Below are 22,404 nucleotides of genomic sequence, written 5' to 3'. Positions count from 1 at the left end.
TACTGAATTAGTATTATACTGAAACTCTAAATTTTTTCTGCTTGTTGGCTTCTGATGATCTAAACCTTAGSAATTCTATCTGATAAGAACTGTTATAATGAAAAACTGTTGCAGAAAAAAAAAATGTTTTTCACTTTGGTTTCTTTCTCTAATGTTTTAGAATTGGGAGTGAAAAGTGAGGAAAGGAATTGCACATGCCATTTTTCAGTGATACTACTTATCAGGTCCTGGAGTTTATGCCATATAACATTTGGGAGAACCACAGACTTTATCCCAAGGTCATGTGGCGCTCCATCTGTAATATAGCATGTTCAATTAAAATTGACCTGGCCACACTGTAACTTAAAATACTTTGGAGAAATACATTTTTCAGAAAATTATCTTTGAAAACAGATATCCTTTCTAAGTGGTGTAGTTGATGAGGTGGAAACTTACTCCTTCCCCCTCCCCTAAAAAAATGAATGTTTAGAAAATTGTTTTGGTCAAKGAAATGGAGTATTTTAAATTTTAATATCATTGTTTCTGGAAATCTGAAAATCTGACTCTTGCCACATTTTGGAAGCCGAGTTTTGGATGCATTGTGGGGCTGCACATCTTCCAGTAGTTGTGCCATCTGATGTATTAATTGTCCTTATCTGCCTGTTTTCTTCCTTGCTTCATTTTCTTGTTTTTTGTATCCATATGAAGTTGGAGATTGGAAGTAGTTTGTAGCTGTTTTTCCAAAGTCTGTGTTAATCAAACCATGTTCTGATTATCCATATAGGAATTTCAGAGACTTGGGTAAGAGTTTGCATGTTCTGATTGGTTTGTATGCTTACGTTCTGGGTTGGTTTGTACTGTGTCCACTCCACCCTTCAGAACAGATCTGTCCAAGTTGTTTTGGCACTGATTGGAGTTGGCCAGATGTGATCCAGCAGTGTATTTGTTAGCTTTCTAGATCGGATGTAATGTCACATTAAGCWCATTACTGTGACTGCAGCAACTCGCCAAAGCCACTGGGATTTTTTTCTAAGGAAGCTTGTTTCCTCCCCCCTCCTCCTGTTGTTGCTCTTCTCTACAAGAGAAAGGATAGTAAATAGCTCGCACTAYCATTAGAAAACACGTTTATTCTTTGAACTGTTTTACATTTTCCAGGATACCTGTATGCAATTGCTGGCATTTTAAAACTGTTCTGATTCTTTTGTTGTTTGTTTGTTTTGTTTTTCTTTTAACTTTCTGTCCACCACCACCAGTTCTGGTATAAGCCTTCCTTCCCGATAAAGGGTGAATGGTGACATTTCTGTTAATTTCTGAACAAAAACAAGTCACTGCTTCTGAGGCTGTGAATAGAAGTGTGTATTTGCTAGGCTGGGTGAAGCTCTGCTACAAGACCAGAACCATCATCTTTCATCTCTTCTGGTATTCAGTATTTTTGGTGATGATCATAATAATAGTTCTCCATTTCTTAACTCCATGGAGAAAATGCGGAGAATTGATTTGTAATGCCAAAGCTGTGGTAATAGGCARTAAGATTTAGGGAGTTATCTCTGCTGTTTTGATCTGTTGTAATTACTGTCTAGTTTATTCCATTAGATTCCTTTACTGACTTTGAGTTCTTTTATGGTTATGCCATAACCTGTGCAGTTCAAGAAGGCAAGAAGTTACCTTTTTATGAGTTGCTTGTTGTTTTGCCCAAACCTAAGTCATCTTTGCCAAAGTACCTGAAATAAGTCTGTCTTCCACTACTGAAGATGCTCTAAGTGGTCTGCTGGAGCTGATTAGGAACAGATAGGAATTTGAGATAGAGAAGGCTTTCAGTATACCACAGGAGGTTAATCTTCTTGCATCAGTTAATGTAGTTGAAAACTGTAGCCTCTTGTCTTGCTCAAAAACCATCCCTAGAATTTTTCCTTTCCTTGAGAGAACTGTGATAAATTCCAATATCATTTGTAAGCTACTAAACTGATGGTGCATTCAAAACAATTCAGAAAATTGGAACTGACTGAGACTCATTCAGTTTCTCTTTTCATGTTAATATTACCTAAATTTTAGCTTCCTAAGGTGGAACATCCTTCAAGATGTTCATTCCATCTTCCTTCAAACACAGAAATGTTCCTTTTTTTTTTTATTGTTTTTTTCCTTCCAAAATTTAGGTATGTCCTAAGCTGCTTCTAATTTAAATTGTAGTAGTGGATAAATCGCCACTTACTGAAACACTGTCCAGATTAAAAATAAATAAATAAATAAATAAATAAATAAATAAATAAATAAATAAAAACACAAAACACTTAAATCAGTGTTATGTGTCAGGATCCTTTGTGTGGCTCTTTCAGTTTTTGGGGACAATAGCTCTGTGTAAAGGCCTTTGGAATTCTTCAGGCTGAAGAAAAAGTGTACGTCAATTCTTAACGTTGTTTAAAAGGGCTTGGTTTGCCCTCACCTGGTTATGGTACAGAAAGCCTGCAGTGATCAAATGAAGCTATATTTAGTTCTTAATTTAGTTAAAACTTTTATGTTGAATTCGAAGTATTTAACATTCTGTATTGTATGTGTTTTGTGGTAAATTTTACGTATTGATGTTCAGAATGATTTAAATATTGAAGGTTCATATCTTATGGGGGATATGAAGGAGGGAGAGGCAGACTAATTGGCATTCCTTGTCAGTGTCCTCCTCTCCTCAAAACTGTAGCTAAATTCAGGTGTTTTCTTTTTATTCTTGTATTTCTTTTGAATCAGTTTTGATGTCATGAATAATCAGTGCACTGAGGTATATTGCAGTTTAATTTTCTGTATTTATTATTCATTATTTCATTTCTATCTGTTAATATATTTATATAGAGAAAATGTATAGTATAATTACAGAAGAGAAAATTGAGAATATTAAAAAGTTTTCTTTAAAATGCTTGGCTCTGTATCACTAAAAGCTGAAAACTTCATCCTAAAGGAATTTTTTCCTACTTCCTTTTTTAGCATGATGAACACTTTCTTTTCACATTAAAATTATTTTCTATTTGATATGATATTTGATGCAAAATCTGTCATAATGGTTGTACTACTACTGCTGTTTCTTAATTACTTTGAATATAATATTTTCGTATCTGTAGTTTAGTATCAGTGTGAACAAAGTCACTTGAAAGTTGYATTGGTGTATGTGAATAGGACAAGTAGAAATACTGTAGGGCTTGCTACTTGCTATAGTATATTTAATAACTTTAAAAAGCTTTAATCAGGAAATGTTCATGAAGTAAGCTGCCTTCTTTTATGTTAAAAAAAAAAAAGTCAAACTTTCTAGTACGTATAGGAACACCTTTTTTCTCCTTCATCTGCAACCCCGTGAAAGAACGGGAAGAAACATGCCAGCATTAGAACTCATTTTGTTAACAGCATTCAAATACAAACAGCTTGAAAGTTCTGAAGGCTAGCGAAGGTGGCCCTTTAAATAATTTAGAGATGCTTAGTATTGAGTGTCTCTTTTATTTCATGTTGCAGTGCTTAATCTTTTTATTTACTTGTCATGTAAATGTCTTTTCTTCCCTGCTTTTGACTCCCCAGGTGGCCTAGAACGCTGGCAGGCATCACTGCATACCTGCTGTGTACACGTTACTCTGCTGGCAGTGGGATATATCCTGGCAATTCACAAGATGAAAGAAGAGCTTGGCGCAGATGTGATAGGGGAGGATACTGGGCAGAAGAGGACTACTCTAAGTGCCAGTATGCAAATGATGTGACTAGAGTTCTGTATATGTTTAATCAGGTAACTCGTGCRTTTCTGTAAACATCATTTCTTTAATGAAATAAAAACATGAAACTGYCTCTCCACTTTGTAGTTGGTAATACTAGGAATCTAGCTCAGTTATGAACAACACATCACTCTGAGCACTGCCATGGAACTTCTAGCTTTATGTTAGATTTTTAGTTTAAATTCTCTTTTGAGTGTCCCCCAGACTGAAACTGAAGAGAAAAATTTATTACTGCACTTGTGCTGACCCTGTATTGAAATTTATTTTCCTTGTCTGTAGTTCCGCAAAACAGAAAAAATGCCCATGACTTGAATTTTGTCCATCTTGATATATTGAAAAATATTATTACCCTAGAAATTTATAATGACCTTTTGTTGGCTGAAAAGAAAAAGATATTTTGTCCCATTGTGGGGCACAGCAAGGCTGCATCTTTGCCTTTTGGGTACTCTGATGCTGCTAGTTTCCTTTTTTCCTCACCTCAGAATTCACATTTTTTCCACAGGGCCTGTGCCAGCTCAGCCCTACTCCTGACTGCATGCTATAGCCCAATTTAAGAGCTGCACTTGCTCCAAAACCTATGTTATTTCAGCCTATTAACTGCTTTTGGTTACCCAGCATTTTTCAGATTTTATAAGAAGGTTGTCAATTTTGTATCAGGAAGTGAGGGTCAGAATGGTATCTTCAGAAAAGCAGAACTGTAATTCCCGTAAGTGAAGTAGATAACTGTTCCTATTACCTGTTTAAATACAGGAGCACAAGCATACTACACTGAAATATGTGTGTGTTTGGATTTTTGGAATGGGGGAGTTTTGTTTTGTTTTCCCCACCCCCCCTCAGAAAGATCAGGATGCTTTGGATTTAKTATTTTTTTTTTCCTCATCAGAGTTGTCTTTTTGTGTAGTAGGTCTGGAAATCTTGTTAGTAATATTTTGCACATACTTGTTGTCTCTCCAGCGCTTAAATGTAATAATGATACAAGTATCGTTAGAGTCTTTGAATACAAAGGTAGTCTACTTGTTTTGTTAAAAGTTCAAGCTATTTAAGTCAAATAGAAGTCTACATTGAAAATGGAAGGAAACGTCTGTAAAATGATGAATTTATATTTCACYGGTCTTATTTGGGTATCATACAGGTATGGTTTTGAGTGGAAAGAAATTCATATTTAAAGAAAAAGTTCCAAGAGWTTATGCAGAATTGAAAGCTAATTTCAGTGTGTATGATGGTTTTGTACTTGATTTACAATTAAATGTATGTTTTAGTGTTGGGGAAGAATATTCTTCCATTAATTGCTTTTAGATCTACAGATGTGTGCTAAAACCTGCAGGGATTAATACACAGCTATGCTTGTGTGGCACACTACAAATTCAGTAGGGCAGAGTGAGTACACATGCCACAAAATAGAGGGACAGGGCATCTCTAGTTTGGATTAACATGGATAAATACCATTTGATCTTSAGTTAATGGTGTTTGTATAGTTTTGCCCTGCTAGCTCAGGCATTTTGGTATTACATACTATTTAGTGGTAAAGAACTTCCGGCATGGTACTCTTTACAGGGGTGAAATCTTGAACTTCATCTTGCAGAGAATCTGTGGTTTTGGTTTTTTTTGTGTTTAGTTTCAAGTACACTTTCAGTAGTTACAGAATTAAGAGCGCGTGGTACAGCAGTGGTGGTTGTGAATTTCTCTTGGCTTCTCTTGTTACAAATTACATATATTTACGAGCTTTGTATAGTTATGCGTGGGCTCTGATGCAAAGGAAAGTAAACATTTAACAGTGCTATCTTTTTTGCTCCTCTTAGTGCAACATCTCTTCTGCTCTCTTCCTTCTCAGACAAGAGGACAAAAATCAGCTTTTTACTGCAAATACAAATACTGATTCCTTGACTTGTAGGATTTTATTGTTGCTAGCGAGTAAGGTAGTAATCCATGGCTAGCAAAACAGTGTTTGCACTCTCATGATTCCTGTGGGGATTGCTATCTTATTTTAATAGTTAACACATCAGCACTTTCCCAAATGTTTCATTTATCTTGTACTTAATTTTCACTTTAAAATGCTTATATTTCTTCTTTATATAGATGCCGCTCAACCTTACTAATGCAGTGGCAACAGCAAGACAGCTCTTGGCTTATACTGTTGAAGCAGCAAATTTTTCTGATAAGATGGATGTTATTTTTGTGGCTGAAATGATAGAGAAATTTGGAAGATTTGCTGAAAAGTATAAAGAGGTAACTGGAAAATTTGCCATCACTTTAAAGATAATCAGATGAAGTGTTTGTCTTTAAGTATTCTGAGCAATGAAACCTTCTCAACACTAGATGAAGCTGCTGAATTAGCAGTTTATCAGATTGTTCCATGTTTTTGTTTGTTTAGTAGGTCCCTGAAGTTGCTGACCCATGGTCACAGACTTTGCATTCGTACTGCGATGATCCAGCATTCACTGGACCTGTAATGTGAGTAACACCTCTGGTCAGCACTGGAGCAGGGAGATAGGTAAAGTAAGTCTGCTTTTATTTAATATGGAGTGGGTCGCACAGGTTTTCATTGATATGTTTTTATTTAAAAAAGATGAAAGCCTCAGAGATCCTCTCAATAATGAATAAAACAAGACTTATCTTCTCCCCTCCTGCCATGATAGGCTGTCTTTATTCAGTATTGAGCTACATCTCTAAGGTTTTCATACCTATATCTGGCAGAATATAAGATAAGAAATTAAAATAAAATCTTAGAGAAAGCTCACTGTTGGGGAGAAAATTAAGTGGTTGAATAGTCCCACCAGTGGGTAGGAACTCTCTGTTTCACTGCTGAACAGAGGTTTTATTGATCTCACTGTACAGTGCATGTTGGGAAGTTGAAGACCACAATGCATCAATTTTTTGAAGTTGTGCATTAAAAAAAAAAAAAAGCCAAATTCGCCCTTCTCCTGTCCCCAGCCAACCATAAATGCTGTCTGTAGATTCTTTGCAGAACTCCTTGGAGATTTTTTATGCTAGATASCCTTTTACACTGATAGCTCCAGAAATATTTTGTGTATTTTTGGAATTCCTAAAGTAATTCATTAAATGGTKGTTTTTTTACCCAGCCTAAAATAGTAACATGCCTTTGTTGCATGATTTGTTACATTATAAGGATATTCTTTTCTTAGCTGTGATTTAGTGTTTGTAGATTGACAGTTTGGCATTATTCTGCCACGTTTGAAGGTGATAGATGCCATAAAACTGTCAAAGTTAAATTCATAGGTGATTTAGTTTTTTTTTTTTCCTTAGGCAATGTATTTTTATTTACTTTATTTGGTGAAACATATTTAGTCATTCTGTGACATGTTGAAAGAGTGTGAGTGGAAGTTCATTTAATAATTTTTAATACTAATAATGTTAAGTTTTTTTTGTTGGTGGTGGGTTTTTTTTTTTACGCTACCCATTTTTCTTAAGTGAATGTAATATGCTTATGCTTGTAGCAATTTACTGTCAGTTTTTTAATTTGTGTTACTGTTTGGCTATTCTGAGATAAATTATAAAATGCATTTTTAATAGCTTTTTTCATGCCAAAATGGAAACAAACTGAAAAGAAGTCTTCTGAAAGTTCTTAGTAGATTGTCCTAAATTAGAATGCAGTTGAAAAAACTTGGGTATATCTTGATAAGAAAAAAAAAGTATAATAAAAATACCTGTATTTCATGAAACAACTCAAGTCGTATACCTTCAGAATCTTAAACTTYTAATGTAAAAATGATGTGTTGGTGTGGTGTTTAAAAAAAAAAATAGTAGATAGCAGTTTTCAGGTAATAAGAATCTCCTTCAATTACTTGAGCTTTGATTTGTTATAGAACTTAATAAAAAGGACTACAGCCTGCAAATGCTGCTGTAGTGCTCTGTTAGCTGTTGATAATGCATCTGTCCCTTAGTCTGTTTTGAAACAAAACAGAACTACACAATGTTTTGTTATGTAAATAACTCCTTTTCAGGTTGTTACTTACAAAGAAATCAGGTAACAGGGATGTGAATGTGTGTGTGGGGAGGGGAGGATTGTTTGTTTTACTTTCATATATAAAATTTCAGTTCCTAAATTTAGGTACTGGAAATTGCATTTCGTTTAGCTCAATTAGAAGCCTACAATGGAAAATAATATGTACCCTTACTTTTGTTCCAGTCTCTGTCACTGTTTCTGAAATGCTATGAAAATTCTCTCCTGTCAATGTAGGTGTTTGTGAATTTTGGCAGTTAGGACCTAATGAATGCATTTCCTTTGATTTGTGTGGATCTGCCATGCAGAAGAGACAAGATAGGAGCATGAAATAAACTCAAAAACAATGTGATTGGTGGTTTGAAATCAGCTGTGGTACCTGTAGTTACTCGCTGTTACATGTGTAACATAAAACAGTCCAGAAAAAATTGAAGGTAAAACAAGGGAGGAATTGAAGAAAAGATGAGCTAGGTATAGGAGGAGAAAAGCAGGAGGAGCAAGATGACTGTGTGCTMATTTTCTACTGTATTACTCTTTTCTTGCTCTCTTCCCCCTAACTATACTATTGCTAACTTATAGGTTTTATTTTTATTTATTTCAGGTTCAAAGATAATGATATCCTACTAATTATTTAATTAGTAAAGTAGAACTTGTGGTACTGCACTTTATTAAAATAGTGGTATTTCCCATGCTTTCGTTCTCCAAGTATAATAAAAATAGCTAAGTTGCATTTGCGTAAGATTTCTGTTGGATGGAGCAGAGGTAAATGTCTGAGTTGAAGTATTTCAGTGTCTCAATTTGACAAGCGGCGATTGAAATAGGAACAACTGTTTTTTTTTCTTTTTTAATGCTAACAGTTGCTCTGTATTTTTCTGTTTCAAAACGATGCCAAATGATCCTACTTTGTAAATGATCAAAAATGTAAAATAGACTATTTCTCTTCCTTATTAGCTTGGTGATGTGATGGTGGACATAGCAAGTAACATTATGTTGGCGGATGAACGTGTTCTGTGGATGGCACAGAGGGAAGCCAAAGCTTGCACTAGAATTGTACAGTGTCTGCAGAAAATTGCTATGTATCGACTTGCAAATGGGGCTCAAGTTTACTCCACTGTAAGCATAAATTATTTACTTAAAGACATTTTAGTTTTTTTTTATTATTTTCCTTTGTTTAACAGATGTTGGCATCACCTGAAATGCTTACTGTTTATGTAGGGAGGGGAGAAATTTTCTGATCTTTCTGCCAGTTACCCAAAATGGCTTTTTTGTGTAGTGTTATGACAGAATCCCATAAAGATTATTTGTTAATTTTACACAGTGTAGAAATGTATTTAATGAGTTTCTGATTTTGTTATCACAGTATTCTCCAAATATTGCTCTTGAGGCTTATGTAATAAAGGCTGCTGGTTTCACTGGGATGACATGCACCGTATTTCAGAAAGTGGCTACATCAGACCGTACAGGACTCGGTGATTATGGGAGAAGAGATCCAGATGGAAATTTAGATAAGCAGCTAAGCTTTAAGTGCAATGTTTCAAATACACTGTCAAGCCTGGCATTAAAGGTCTGCTACTCATTTTTTCSCTATTGACTTTGTAAGAATACCTTAAATGTGAAACATTTAGAAAGCAAGCTGAAATTATTGATTTCTGATGTTAAAATAAGACTCTTGCATAATGTAAATTGGCTGTGATAATGGATAATTAAAGTACATGGGATAATACAGTTTGATTGTGGTATAATTGTTTAATGGATACAATTTTTAGTAAATAGATCTGATTTTCTTTATTAAAATACCTTAAGTTGAAAGATACTTTCAGAATATCTCGTAAGTGTGGAAGCTGAAAAGCTGCCTAGTTCATGATATTTGTCTTTATGTGTTTTCACCATAATTACATACTAAATTACATATTAGTAATATCCAAAAAATATCTGAAATACTCTGATTGGAGTGACAATGTAAATAAGCATGAATTGGAAAACAGGCCCGAAAGGCTCAGTTTTTCTCTCCACCTTCTCCTTGCCCCTCTCCCTCATAGTTCATAAAAAATATTTTTCAGTTACATTTCAGAGCATACCAGTTAGCTTTTATTACTTAATGTGCTTTTGAACAACATTGCAGGTGCATGCAAAACTATATGCATGCTTCCATACCCAAACAAAACTTGTATACAAATTATCAAAACTTTTTTTCAATGATACTTTTCCACAATTTCAACATTTCTCTTTATCTGCTCTATGTATGTGTTTGCACATGGTCTTGGATGTTGCTTCTGATTGCCAAAATCTACCTTGGAAAAGTATTGGAATGGATTATTGATATGAGCTTTATTAGCTGTAGCAAGTGGTAACTACTGAATCTTAACATTCTGTCTTTTTTTTTAAAAAAAAAAAAAAGTATTCAGGCTTTAACAGTTTAAGGGGGATTAACAAGTATTTTAAGGTGGATTATTTGGACGCACTACTATCAGATAGGTTTGTCATAATGCATAGTTTGGTAAATGCATTTGCCTCTGACACTGCTCAGTTGCAGTTGCTAAACTGATCTGTGAAAAGAATTTCATTTTCTCTTTAAAACTTTTAAAATCTATTTATTTCTAGAATACAATTGTAGAGGCTTCTATCCAATTGCCTGCTTCCCTTTTCACTCAAAAGCAAAAAAGAGAAATCAAGCCAGCAGATGAGTCTGTCTACAAGCTTCAGCTTATCGCATTTCGCAATGGAAAGCTTTTTCCAGCCACAGGAAATTCAACAAATCTGGCTGATGATGGGAAGAGACGTACAGTTGTTACACCAGTTATTCTCACCAAGATAGGTTTGTTTTTTATTACTATATTTTTATGATCTTTAAAAATACAGAAGTTGTTTTGACTTCCATGTTTTAAGTAGCATATTTAAAAAAATAAGGTTGTTCTAACATTTAACATGCTATATGAGAAACTTAAATGCTGAGAAATTTATGTGCAAATACATTTATTTTGTAACAGATGGTTTAAACCTAGCCAATCACCACATTCCTATAAATGTAACACTGCGGCGTATTGCACATGGAGCAGATGCTGTTGCAGCTCAGTGGGACTTTGATCTACTGAATGGACAAGGGGGATGGAAGTCTGATGGATGTCGCATTCTTCTGTCTGATGAAAATATTACTACCATTCAGTGCTATTCCCTCAGCAGCTATGCAGTTTTAATGGTATGACACTTAAAATTAGTAATATCTTTTTCTGGAACTTTTTAAAATATTGCAAACAAAATTCTGTTTTTGTTCTCGCATTAAAGAAAGCATATATTCTCACATTGCTTTTCACAGAAAACTAGATTTCAAGAATCTTCAGTTGTCACTTGCATTGATGTAAATGCTGGTGTGATGTTTAAGTGGAAAGCTATGAAAGTGCAATTAATTGCTAAATATATTAGAAATAGAAGAATTTTCTGATGAAAAGCACTATATTGTAGGAAGTCATTCTAACGAACTGTTTAATCAAATGTGCTTTTATGAACTTCTATCTAATAATAAGTTTGAAATAAAAAGTGAATCTTTTTCTGTATTAAATTTGTTTGTTTTGTCTATTGATAGGAGTGTATTCCATGGTGTATGTTCTTCTATTTTTTCCTATGGTCTAAAATCAGATGTAGCTATTTTAACCTAAGAAATTCTAATAACTGTCAAAACTAAAATATTTTTGAAATGTTGCTCAAAAATTGTTTTTGAACTCTATTTTCTGCCAATAGAATGGCTAACCACTTCTGAAACACAGAGGTAGCAGAAGTAAAAGGGAGGGAGGCAGGCACCTCTTCTAGGTGATAGGTGATCTTCAGTTATGTGGTAGGATTTTTTTTTTTTTTTGTAATTCCAAGAGGTCTTTGCTTCACAACTTAGCATCTGTTCTTCTTTTAAAAATATGTGTATATGTATGCGTGTGTATGCTCTTGCACAAATAGAATGGGAAACTTCTTTTACAAACAGTGACTGTTACTGAGCTCATCAGCTACGATAACAGATACTGACTAGTAAAATAGAATATGTAAAAATGAGAGACCAGTAGGAAGCTGGGTGAAATATTAAAGAGTTTTAGCAACTACTGTTCACTTACTAAATGTAAATTCAGTATGAATTTTGTTCTGTTTTATTTAATGTGCTGTTGTTGAATTAAATATATATTTTAATGTAATCATACTTGAAAGAGGATTTATTTTTAGTAGTGCATGAGAAATGGCTATTTTTGTTATTTTGCAACTTAAATTTTCATAGATTTTCCTCTTAAGAGAACTAAATACCACAAAGCTAAACAGAAATTAAATTTAAGATTTGGCATGATGCTATAGCACAAGCTTTTTAAAGGAGCTCAAAGGGAACAACTTTGAAGGTACTGTTTTAAACTACTTCAAACCATTCTGATCCTATAGTTTGATGTTGTTCTCTTTGATTTTTCTTTAACATATAATTCTTCCCTTGAATGTAAGTGTTCTTTAAAACTGAATTATACTTCATATGTATATAATACATATGTAAAAAGAGATTATACTTTATGTTGGTCACATTTTTGCCATCTGGAGGAAAAAAATGAAAGGTGTAATCTGTGCATGGGTATTGCTAAATTGACAAGTAATAAGATGATATAAATGTCTTACTGTGAAGAGCATACAAAGAACTTAACAATCATTGGGGTAAAGAAAAAGTAGAGGAAGGGGCAGCTTTCTTCTCTCTGCTTCTACTGATTCTCATTGTATACTTGCTCAGAATTCCTTAAATGTTTATCTCCTTCCCAAAATGTAGGCCGTGGAGAYTGGAGGGGAAGAAGTTGGTGGAGCTTAACTTAGATATTCCCGCACACAGTTAACATACTGTAAAACATTTGTCTCCATTAAAAAAAAAAAAAGCATAATTGTAGCTGTTGAAGGTTTACTCCAAATAATAGCTAAGAGATCAGTTCCCCCCCATATATATACATATTTTTTTTTAGAATGTAGACAACTTATTAAATTTTTCCACCAGTCTTACATAATTAAATTTGTTTTATTTTGTGCTGAGAGGGACTAATGTTCTTTGAGTTCATTACCACTAAGGAAACAGTACCCTAGTAAATTGCTCTAGCTTTAGCTGGAATTCATCTGGCTGTATCCAAACACAATTATCTTTATTTGTTGCTATTCTTGTTAGTAAATAAAAATAACTCTCCTTGGATCCTATTTGAAACATTATTATGCTTTAACACTGTAAGACTCCATTTTATACTACTTTCTTGAGTAATATTTGAACTGATAGGTTCACAAAACTTGAGTGATATTTAAAAAGCTATTGAAATCTATTTATCTACTGTTTATGTTAAACAATAATCGGAATAATTTATGCTATAGGGAATCTCTGGAGGTAATTTGGTCCAGTCCCCYGCTCAAAGTTGAGACACCTTCAGAGTTGAATCATGTTGCTCCAGATCATGTTCAGCCAACTCTGAGTGTCTCCAAGGATGGAGATTCCACAATTTCTCTGGGCAGCCTGGGGTCCAGTATTTGACCACTCTTGTTACCAGATTTTTTTTTTCTGTATATCTAATCAAAATTTCCCATGCTGGTAGTTAGGTCCACAGCTTCTCATTCTTACCCTCTGCATCTCCTAGAAGAATCTGTGGTCCTTTTTTGGCTACTTCCTATCCAGTCTAGTGCCCTGCCTGTATTGTCGCATTGGATTATTCCATCACAGATGCAGAACTTTACGTTTTCCTTTGTTGAATTTCATGATGTTTTATCAGCTTATTTCTCTAGCTCATCAGGATCCCACTGAGTATCTTTCAGTCTTCCTCTTCTATTTAATATAATTTCCCTTCTATTTAATATAATCTGCAAACTTGATCAGGCTACATTGTGTTCCATTCTCTAGGTTACTTCAGATGATGTTTAACATCATCACTGAAAGACATAGATGTTCTACATACTATGTTTATGTTGATTGTATTTTGAGAATAAAACTACGTTGTCTCTATTGGCTGTGAACTTGTTTATATGTTTAGGCATGTATCAAGTTCTGTAAAATGTGTGACTGCATTTATAGTAACATTCAGCCAGAGTAACAGATATTTGTGAAACAAAGCCCAGAACCTCAAATAATAAATAATTTGAGAGAGAAGGGGATTTTATCTAGAAGGCTCCTGTTATTTACGTATTCTGTTTCTTCTTTCATTCCCACCTATGAAGTAAGGAAATGAGATGATCTAATGTGACATTGTTTTTGTTGACAGGACTTGACAGGAGCTGAATTATATACCCAGCCAGCTGATCTTTTGCATCCAGTTATTTATGCCACTGCCATGGTTTTGCTCATGTGCCTGTTGATGATCATAGTCAGCTATATATACCATCACAGGTAAGAATCAAAATTGCTGGAGCCTTACCTAATGCAGATGTTAAGTTAGCTTCATAGTGCTTGGGACTACCTTTTCTTTATGATAGGAATCTGCTATAGCAATCTGCATTCATAATCTGCAAACTAATGGTTAAATAATTAACTTTCTAATCTCTTCTTGACTGTTTTGCTCTTGGAAGCGTATCTCTAATTCTTCTTTTCCTTCCTGATGAAGGATATGCCTTTCAAGAATAACAGTGAAATTGAACCCACTGTTCAGGCTTTTAAATCCTGTTGACATCAGTGAAAACTAGAAGCCAAAATTTCTGACTCAAGCAAATAGCTGTATAAAGCTAGCTAATAGGAGGGTGTTCTTAATTTCTTGGGATGAAGACCAAAGACTATGTTTGATTGCACAGTAGAGGTAGTCAAACAATCATTAACAGTAGTGATATCTTATTTAACATGCATGTATCTTGCTAGTTTCTGAAAGACAGTAAAGCAGCTGTGTTTTATGTTGTCTTTTTTTMTTTTAACAGTGTGATCAGAATCAGTGTAAAAAGCTGGCATATGCTAGTTAACCTTAGCTTTCATATTTTTCTGACATGTGTGATGTTTATCGGAGGCATAACTCAGACCAGGAATGCCAGCATTTGCCAAGCGGTAAGTAAACACAGCACAAGAAAATAAGTTAGTTATTTCCAAAAGTCCATGTTTAAATATTTAATTCTTAAATCTAATTTTATTTGACAGGCAAAGCTAAGCTAAGGTTTTGTGCATATGTGAAGATCTGCAGTTCTGAACTTACAWTGTAACCTTGAATATTTTGGAATTGTACTTAAGCTCACTTGAAAGTAATAGTTCTTCATACACAAATATCTATATATCCTCTTTCACTCTACTACCCCACACACCGAACAGTAGTACTGCATAGGTATTTTCATCTGAATGTAAAATTCAGACTAAGAATTGATCATTTTTTAAATCTTTAGTTTAGTTAGTCAGTTCTTTACTTTAAAAATGGAAAAATAATTTGAGTGCAGCAGATTATTTTCCCACAAAAATGCTATCGCAAAATAAGTTTCATGTGATAGTTTTATTTTCAAGACCAACTTATGAAATTGTTTTAAGAAGCTCTCTGCAGCATTACAAGCTGTGTGGGAATTTATTTCCACAAGTATATAAATAAATAAAAATCACTAGGTTTGGTGTGACTCCTCTTTTTATAACAATTTGTTCTTACGAGATTGGGCTGTGTCTAATTGAGTTGTAATGTTTCAGTGTAATAGCAGTTGCCACTTTTGAATGATGTTGATGAAAATTTTTTTAAATATTCTTTTTCAGTGAATCCTAAACGTTTCTAATCCCTCACCCTTATGTTCTAAAACACTTTTTATTCGAGTTTACAGTAACAAAGTTGACAATTCAAAGTGTTGTAATAAAACACATCACAGATGTTTTCCCTAGGATAGAGAGCTCTGAATGATGGTGTGTATGTACTGATACATATAATAGGGAGATGGGGAAATAATTTGACAAAACTGTAATATTTTCCTTGATTAAACAAAGGCAGTAATCCTCCAAGAGAAAATCTGTCTTGCATGCATATCTTGCATATCTTTTGGTGGTTGGTACTTTTCTAAAAGAGTTGTTTTTTACTAGTGATTGGAATTTGCAGATAAATATCTCCAGTCATCTAACAAAGTGGAGATGTCCCTTCTTCCATGCATGCAGACATTTGAGATGTATGAAAGATACTTGCTAGCTGTCTCTTCATCTCAATGTTTGCATTTAATGACGGAAATACAGGAAATTGTGTTTTTCTTCAACAAAACCCAAGAAACCTCTGTTTATAAAATAGTGCAAATTAAAATGCAAAAGGATCTGTAAGACTACCATTTGCTTAAGAGGCAGACTTTGAATTGGTGCTTGGTCTGGTTAAGTACCCATGTATGGTGGGTTTTGGTATTACGTTGAAATCACTGATGAGCTTGTTAGCTGTCTATATTTTGGCTTGTCATAGTTTTATCAGGGTATAGTTAACTTGTAGTTACCTCATTTTTGGATTTAAATACTGGTCTATAACATAAGACATTTTAAAGCTAAAATCTCTTTCACAGAGTTTCCTAAAGCACCTGTTTGATCTGTAATCTTAAGAATGTTGTACTGCAGAAGAGTCTGCTTCGTTACTAAGTTTTTCTTCTGCCAGTAGCAACTACAGTATGTAGCTTTTCTCCCATTAACATGAAGATGAGTTCATGTAACAACACTTCATTTAAAAAAACCATGGTGGCTTATTATTTAGAACAGTCATACTGATATGAGAGGGATTATTTTCTTTTCTGAAACTGAGCCTTCAGAAATTCAGTTTCTTACACAAATCATTAGTTTTAAGATTATATTTCTAATTCTGTAATTTTTTTTTATAAGGTTGGGATAATTCTCCATTATTCCACTCTTGCCACAGTACTGTGGCTGGGTGTAACTTCTCGTAATATTTATAAGCAAGTAACTAAAAAAGCAAAAAGATGCCAAGATCCTGACGAACCACCTCCTCCACCCAGACCAATGCTAAGGTGAGTCTCTTTCTGTAATTCTCTATTCCCAGGTTGCTATGCCCATACTCGGACCAGGAAGTATAACAGTACTGTTCTATAGCAATTGCTTTTCATACATAGATTTCTTTCAGGTTCATAAAGTTCATTTGGATTTTTTCTTTGACCCAATGAGGATCAATGTTAATGAGGATGAGCTGAAAGATGATTAGTCTTACCATATTACTGTTATAATGCTATATTCCTGGTTTGTAAATGAAGAAGTGAGTAGTACTTTAGTACTTTATCAGTACTGGGGCTTTGATTAGGATTATAAATAGCAATATTCCCTGTTAAATTATCATAGGGGAAACAATGTGGAGACCTGTTTTAACACAGGAATAACAAGCACTATAATAAAGTTTAATAGATTTTTCAAAGACTCTTTACAATTAACTGGAAAAATACCAGACTTCAGCAAAGAGAAAATAGTATTCTCTGTAAAGCATTTCTCTTAGAATTTTTGTTCTAAAATAACTGAAATGAGGGRAACTGATTATCTGTGAATCCCTCCTCCATGTCAAATAGTTTATATAGTAAACCTTAACAGATTTTGTTCATATATCTATCTTCAGGTAGTAATTAAAACCTGCTAAGCTGGAATCCTCCACAAGGTGGCAGAAGTTGATTAACTTTGATTAGTGATACAGGCACTTTAAAAATGTTTCTCAAGTAGGGACAGGAAATCAGAAATGTTTTTCTTAATATCATCAGTAAAATTTTGCAACATTATTAACAAGACTGCAGAAACATTTAATGAGTTAAGGTTAATACTTAATCAGTTAAGTGCCCCCTTTACTTTTTAAATTATTTTTTTTTCCTTTTTAAGAGGACATAAATCTGCTCGGTGTAGGATATCATGTCCATCTCCAACTGTGTGCCTTTCAGCAGTGTTCTGAGTAGTGTTTTCAGTATCAGATTTCTCCTTCACTCCTCTTCCTTTACAGTCTATACTAGAATTCTTCCTGTGGAAAAGTTTTACAACAAAATTACCAGCTTTGCAGGCTTAGCTCTAAGTGAACATAAGCATAGAAAGAGATAAAACAACCAGTTTACTATTTGTCTCCATGCTATCTATATATACCCCCTGCCCTGATACACCTTTTCTTTTCCAGTAAAAAGAAAAGCGTCCTTTGGAAGGGACAAAAATAAACTGATAGATGGATGTAGATACATATAAGTATTTTCCTCTCACTTGCTAGTCATGCTTTCTTCAGCRCAAATGAGCTTTGTTCTTTATTTTAGAAAACTAGATAATTAAAAAGATAATTTTGTCAATCGCGATCTCCATTCTTGTGTATTTAGGTGACTTTTAAGGTCAAGAACAAAACATAAAATAACAGACTGAAAATTGATTTGGTTTTCCACAGAAAGCCACTGTAGGGAGCAGAGAGGAGATGAGATTGTGGCTCACTAGCCAGTGTTGAGAACACTGGAATTTCTTAACTGTGAAGAGCTTTGTCAAGTATACTGCATTGACATGAAGGCAAGAGGGTGTGAAAGTAACTGAGGTCCCTAACTATCAGTCACAAGAATGGAAGGGAGCTTTAGTCATGCAGGAATAATATTTTGTTCAGCAGACTTCAAACAAAACACAGGAAGCAATTTCAAAATTTTATACATAAAAGAACTGGTTTTAAAAAGCCTTAATTGAAGATCTTAGTCATGGAATATTTCATTATAAAGGAAAATATTGTAATGTAGATACTGGGTGAGCGTACTACTTAAACACAAAATTTCACTRTTAAAATTCTCTCCTTTTTTCTGTCACCATCTTAATACCTGTTGTTTGTACCTGTCATTTGAATCTCTCTTTCTTTTGACCTAGCACATGTAAAAGGTTTTAGCTTTTGCAGCATTCTGCCTCCAAGTCCTAATATTAATGCATCTTCTAACATACTTCTTGCATACTTTAACATACTATTCTGTTCATATAGCCCTGAGCCACGATAGTTTTGGTTTGTAATTCGGGCTCTTGGGAGTTGTTGAAGATGTACACTTAGCAATACACATGCTTTTTACTTTGTTGGTACTTGCTGTCCTGGCATGATGAAAGGCTAAATGTAAACATGTTCCTTCAGTGAAGGCAATTGAACTGTGGCTGGAAACTGTTCTGCTTGCTGCCTTCTTGTTGCAATCCTCCTCTACTCCCGTAATAATTTGCTCTATATAGAGCCAGCTTCAACTGTGTTCAAGTCTGAATAGTGTTATGTCTTTGAGGCAGTGATTTAGTAACCTGTAGTGAAAGATATGTTGAGTTAGAGCTCTGTTTAAAAGATCCGTTTCATTTGGCCCATTACGTGATAGCTGTATGATGAGATGGAGTAAACCAATGACAGAATTTGATCCTTTTAGGATTCTGMAGCTAGGTGAGACTTAGTGTGTGCCTATGCTTACAAGAAGGATTTAAACTATTTTAGACTACTGTTTTCTCTCAAGTGAGAGCGGTCACTTATGGTAGGTTATCTTAAATGAGGTAGAAAGGTCCGGGACTGTAGGTACAGATGTCTCTTGTGTATGTTGTTGACAAAATAAGCTGTTCATCCATATGCACAACAGTGGTCTCAGCTGAGTATTCTGATCTGAATTTAGACTGATTTAACATAAGATAGAGGACAGATTGCTGTTGATTTAAATGATTGTCAGTAATTATTGATCTGCCACTAARAAGTTCAATATGAGTTCACCGAAACTAGAATAAACGGTTAGATCCTCTATGAATATGTTTCTGGCCCCTGTATGTGTAAGGATGTAGTCTTCATTAACGCTGCCACAAGGAAACAGGATATATTTGCACTATAAGATTAATGTCCTTGGAAAATAACTAGAGTTTTTATGTGTGGTCTGTAAGTAGCATCCATATTGTAAGACAAGTTCACCTTCAGAATTGAGGAAAATCCCGTTTATCTTCCTTCTAARTTTCCATAGTCTCTTCTAGTAGTTTATAACTTTTGACTTCTGGCTTTTGCTTTGTTATTTTAACTGTATATAACTTGTCTGTTTTGTGCCTTGGAAGGAGGTGAGCAGCTGTTAGAGGACAGTAGGTTCCATTTGCAAAAAATAAACAAATAAAAAAAAAACTATAGCAGGGAGGAGTTGGAAAACCTGGTTTCAGTGGAGTCCAAACTTGATTTACCCTATTTTTTCTTAAAGAACTTCTGAATCTCTAGAACCCCTCCTTTTCCTCAYGGTGACTGAATAAAATCTATTTCTACTAAGCAGCCACTAATATCCTGGCCTTGCTTTTTAGGTTTTACCTGATCGGTGGAGGAATCCCTATCATAGTTTGTGGAATAACAGCAGCAGCAAACATCCGAAATTATGGCAGCAGACCTAATGCACCATAGTAAGTACTGTATAACTGAGATCTCTAAGATTTTGYATGATTTAGTTTTTATAGTTTCATCAGTTGTAATTGTGTGTGTGTGCATGGGGGGGATGGGTGGCAGGAGTTGAACTGTGATTCTTCCAGATGATCTGTTGTTCTACCAGGATCATTTCAAAGTACATTATGAACTGATAAAGTGTAAGTGCCTTGTAAGAAGGCATGCATTTTGATTTCTTTTTTTGATTTTTTTTTTTTCCCCCCCCCCTACCCTCTCCAGTTGCTGGATGACTTGGGAACCTAGCTTAGGAGCTTTTTATGGACCAGCCAGCTTTATAATTTTCATAGATTGCRTGTATTTCCTTAGCATATTTATACAACTGAAACGACATCCTGAGCGCAAATACGAACTTAAGGAGCCAGCTGAGGAGCAGCAGCGTCTAGCCACCAACGAACACGGGGAACTGGCTCACCAAGATTCACTGTCAGTGTCACTAGTTTCCACATCAGCTTTGGAGAATGAGCACAGTTTTCAAGCCCAGCTTCTGGGAGTGGGCCTAACTTTGCTGTTGTATGTTGCTCTGTGGATCTTCGGAGCCCTGTCGGTTTCCCTGTACTATCCCATGGACCTGATTTTTAGCTGTTTCTTTGGGGCAACGTGTTTAAGCCTTAGTGCTTTTCTTATGGTACATCACTGCGTTAATAGGGAAGATGTCAGACACGCTTGGATAACAGCTTGCTGCCCTGGAAGGAGTACATATTCAGTGCAAGTGAATGTTCAGCCCTCCAGTTCCAATGGAACCAATGGAGAGGCCCCTAAGTGTACCAACAGTAGTACAGAATCATCTTGCACAAATAAAAGTGCATCAAGCCTAAAAAATTCTTCTCAAGGTTGTAAACTAACTAATATACAAGCTGCAGCAGCACAGTGTCACCCCACTTCTCTACCATTGAACACAGGTCCTCAACTTGATAACAGTCTCACTGAGCATTCAGTGGATAATGATATCAAAATGCATGTAGCGCCATTAGAGGTGCAGTTTCGGACAAATGGACACCCAAGTCGGCATCATAAAAACAGAAGCAAAGGACATCGTGCTAGCAGGCTTGCAGTATTGAGGGAATACGCATATGATGTTCCCACAAGTGTGGAAGGAAGCGTGCAAAATGGCTTACCTAAAAGTCGGCAAACCAACAGCGAAGGGCATTCAAGGAGCCGAAGAGCATATTTAGCCTATAGAGAACGTCAGTATAACCAGTCCCAACAAGACAGCAGCGATGCTTGCAGTACACTTCCGAAAAGTGGCAGAAATACTGAAAAATCACTAGCAACCAACAACAAAAAAGATATTCTGAGGAAACCAATAGTGGTTGAACTTGAAAACCAGCAAAAATCTTATGGCTTAAATTTAGCCATTCAAAATGGACCACTTAAAACCAGTGGACAGGATGGACCCTTGCTCACTGCAGACAGTACTGGTAACATTAGAACTGGGTTATGGAAACATGAAACTACTGTGTAGCATTATAATTATGGGACAAATTTGTATGAACTGTGATTACACATTCCTTAAAGCTATTAACACTTTTAAAGACTGTTTACAAACTCTAGGTACTTAATGCAGGGAGGGAACAAAGATAACTACCATTTGAAAGATTGTATACGTTATATCTTTGCTGTTCTTACCGAGATGAACTTTTGGTATTTTATGAAGTTTTTTCTGAAGCATCAGACCTTTTGAGAACATAACTTTGTACATTTTTTATTTTTTAACTGTAACCCTGCAGATGTGTCCACAGCACATTTCAAATTTGTATTTAAATGTATAATAAATAGTACTTTCYCCAGCAGCCCAATATTTTACTGTTTTTTTTTTCAATTAAAGATTATTACACCTAACTTCATCTTGATTTTACTACTTCAAGGCCTGAAAATTGTGCTAAAAGTTTTACTTGCTGAAGAAGATATTTGGTGTCTGAAAAGGACAATGTGAATAGCTCAATTAACTGTATTAGTCCTAGAATTTGATTGAAATCAGGTTACCTTTTGAACATTTTAGATTATGGGCAACTCAGTTACTCCAAAAATACCCATTTAGTAGATGCTACATAAGTTATATTTTCAGCATCTGTTTATTTTAATGCATRCTTGCACGCAGTTTAGCTTCCCTAACTTCATAATGTTTTTGGAAAAAACTCTTATTTTATTTTGCCTTCCTAATTACTTGGCTGGGGTTTTTGCTTGCTTTAATCATTTGTACTTAGAAGTTTATGAATGTTCACAGGCAATAGGAGCTAGTCTGCAAAGCCGGTCAGTACACATCTGGAAGAATACCACAGCTGTCTTGATACATGGTAATGAGTTAAACACTTGTTCATGATCAGTGTGCAAAAATGGGTCTCTAGGCTGTGTCACTGTAGGAGCTGACTTTTGAGAGAGCTTCTTAATTTGCAAGTCTGGT

At 35.0% G+C, this 22,404-nt stretch overlaps 1 protein-coding gene across 1 annotated transcript in view; it reads left to right on the top strand.

The window, feature by feature from the left end:
• Nucleotides 1–21,793, top strand: part of ADGRA3 (adhesion G protein-coupled receptor A3) — a 41,703-nt gene extending 19,910 nt beyond the window's left edge. The window contains exons 9-19 of the mRNA XM_085307619.1: nt 3,532–3,733; nt 5,796–5,945; nt 8,632–8,793; nt 9,041–9,244; nt 10,282–10,495; nt 10,668–10,876; nt 13,920–14,044; nt 14,563–14,686; nt 16,454–16,599; nt 19,868–19,963; nt 20,223–21,793. Of these exons, the coding sequence (XP_085163745.1) occupies nt 3,532–3,733; nt 5,796–5,945; nt 8,632–8,793; nt 9,041–9,244; nt 10,282–10,495; nt 10,668–10,876; nt 13,920–14,044; nt 14,563–14,686; nt 16,454–16,599; nt 19,868–19,963; nt 20,223–21,465 (2,875 nt within the window). The 3' untranslated portion in view covers nt 21,466–21,793. The remainder of the gene's footprint in view (nt 1–3,531; nt 3,734–5,795; nt 5,946–8,631; nt 8,794–9,040; nt 9,245–10,281; nt 10,496–10,667; nt 10,877–13,919; nt 14,045–14,562; nt 14,687–16,453; nt 16,600–19,867; nt 19,964–20,222) is intronic.
• The last annotated feature ends 611 nt before the right edge of the window (nt 21,794–22,404 follow it).

Source organism: Rhea americana, unplaced genomic scaffold (assembly GCF_003343005.1).
Source record: "Rhea americana isolate MKP2758 unplaced genomic scaffold, rheAme1 scaffold_26, whole genome shotgun sequence".
Lineage (NCBI taxonomy): Eukaryota > Metazoa > Chordata > Aves > Rheiformes > Rheidae > Rhea > Rhea americana.
This window is presented reverse-complemented; position numbering and strand designations above follow the sequence as displayed.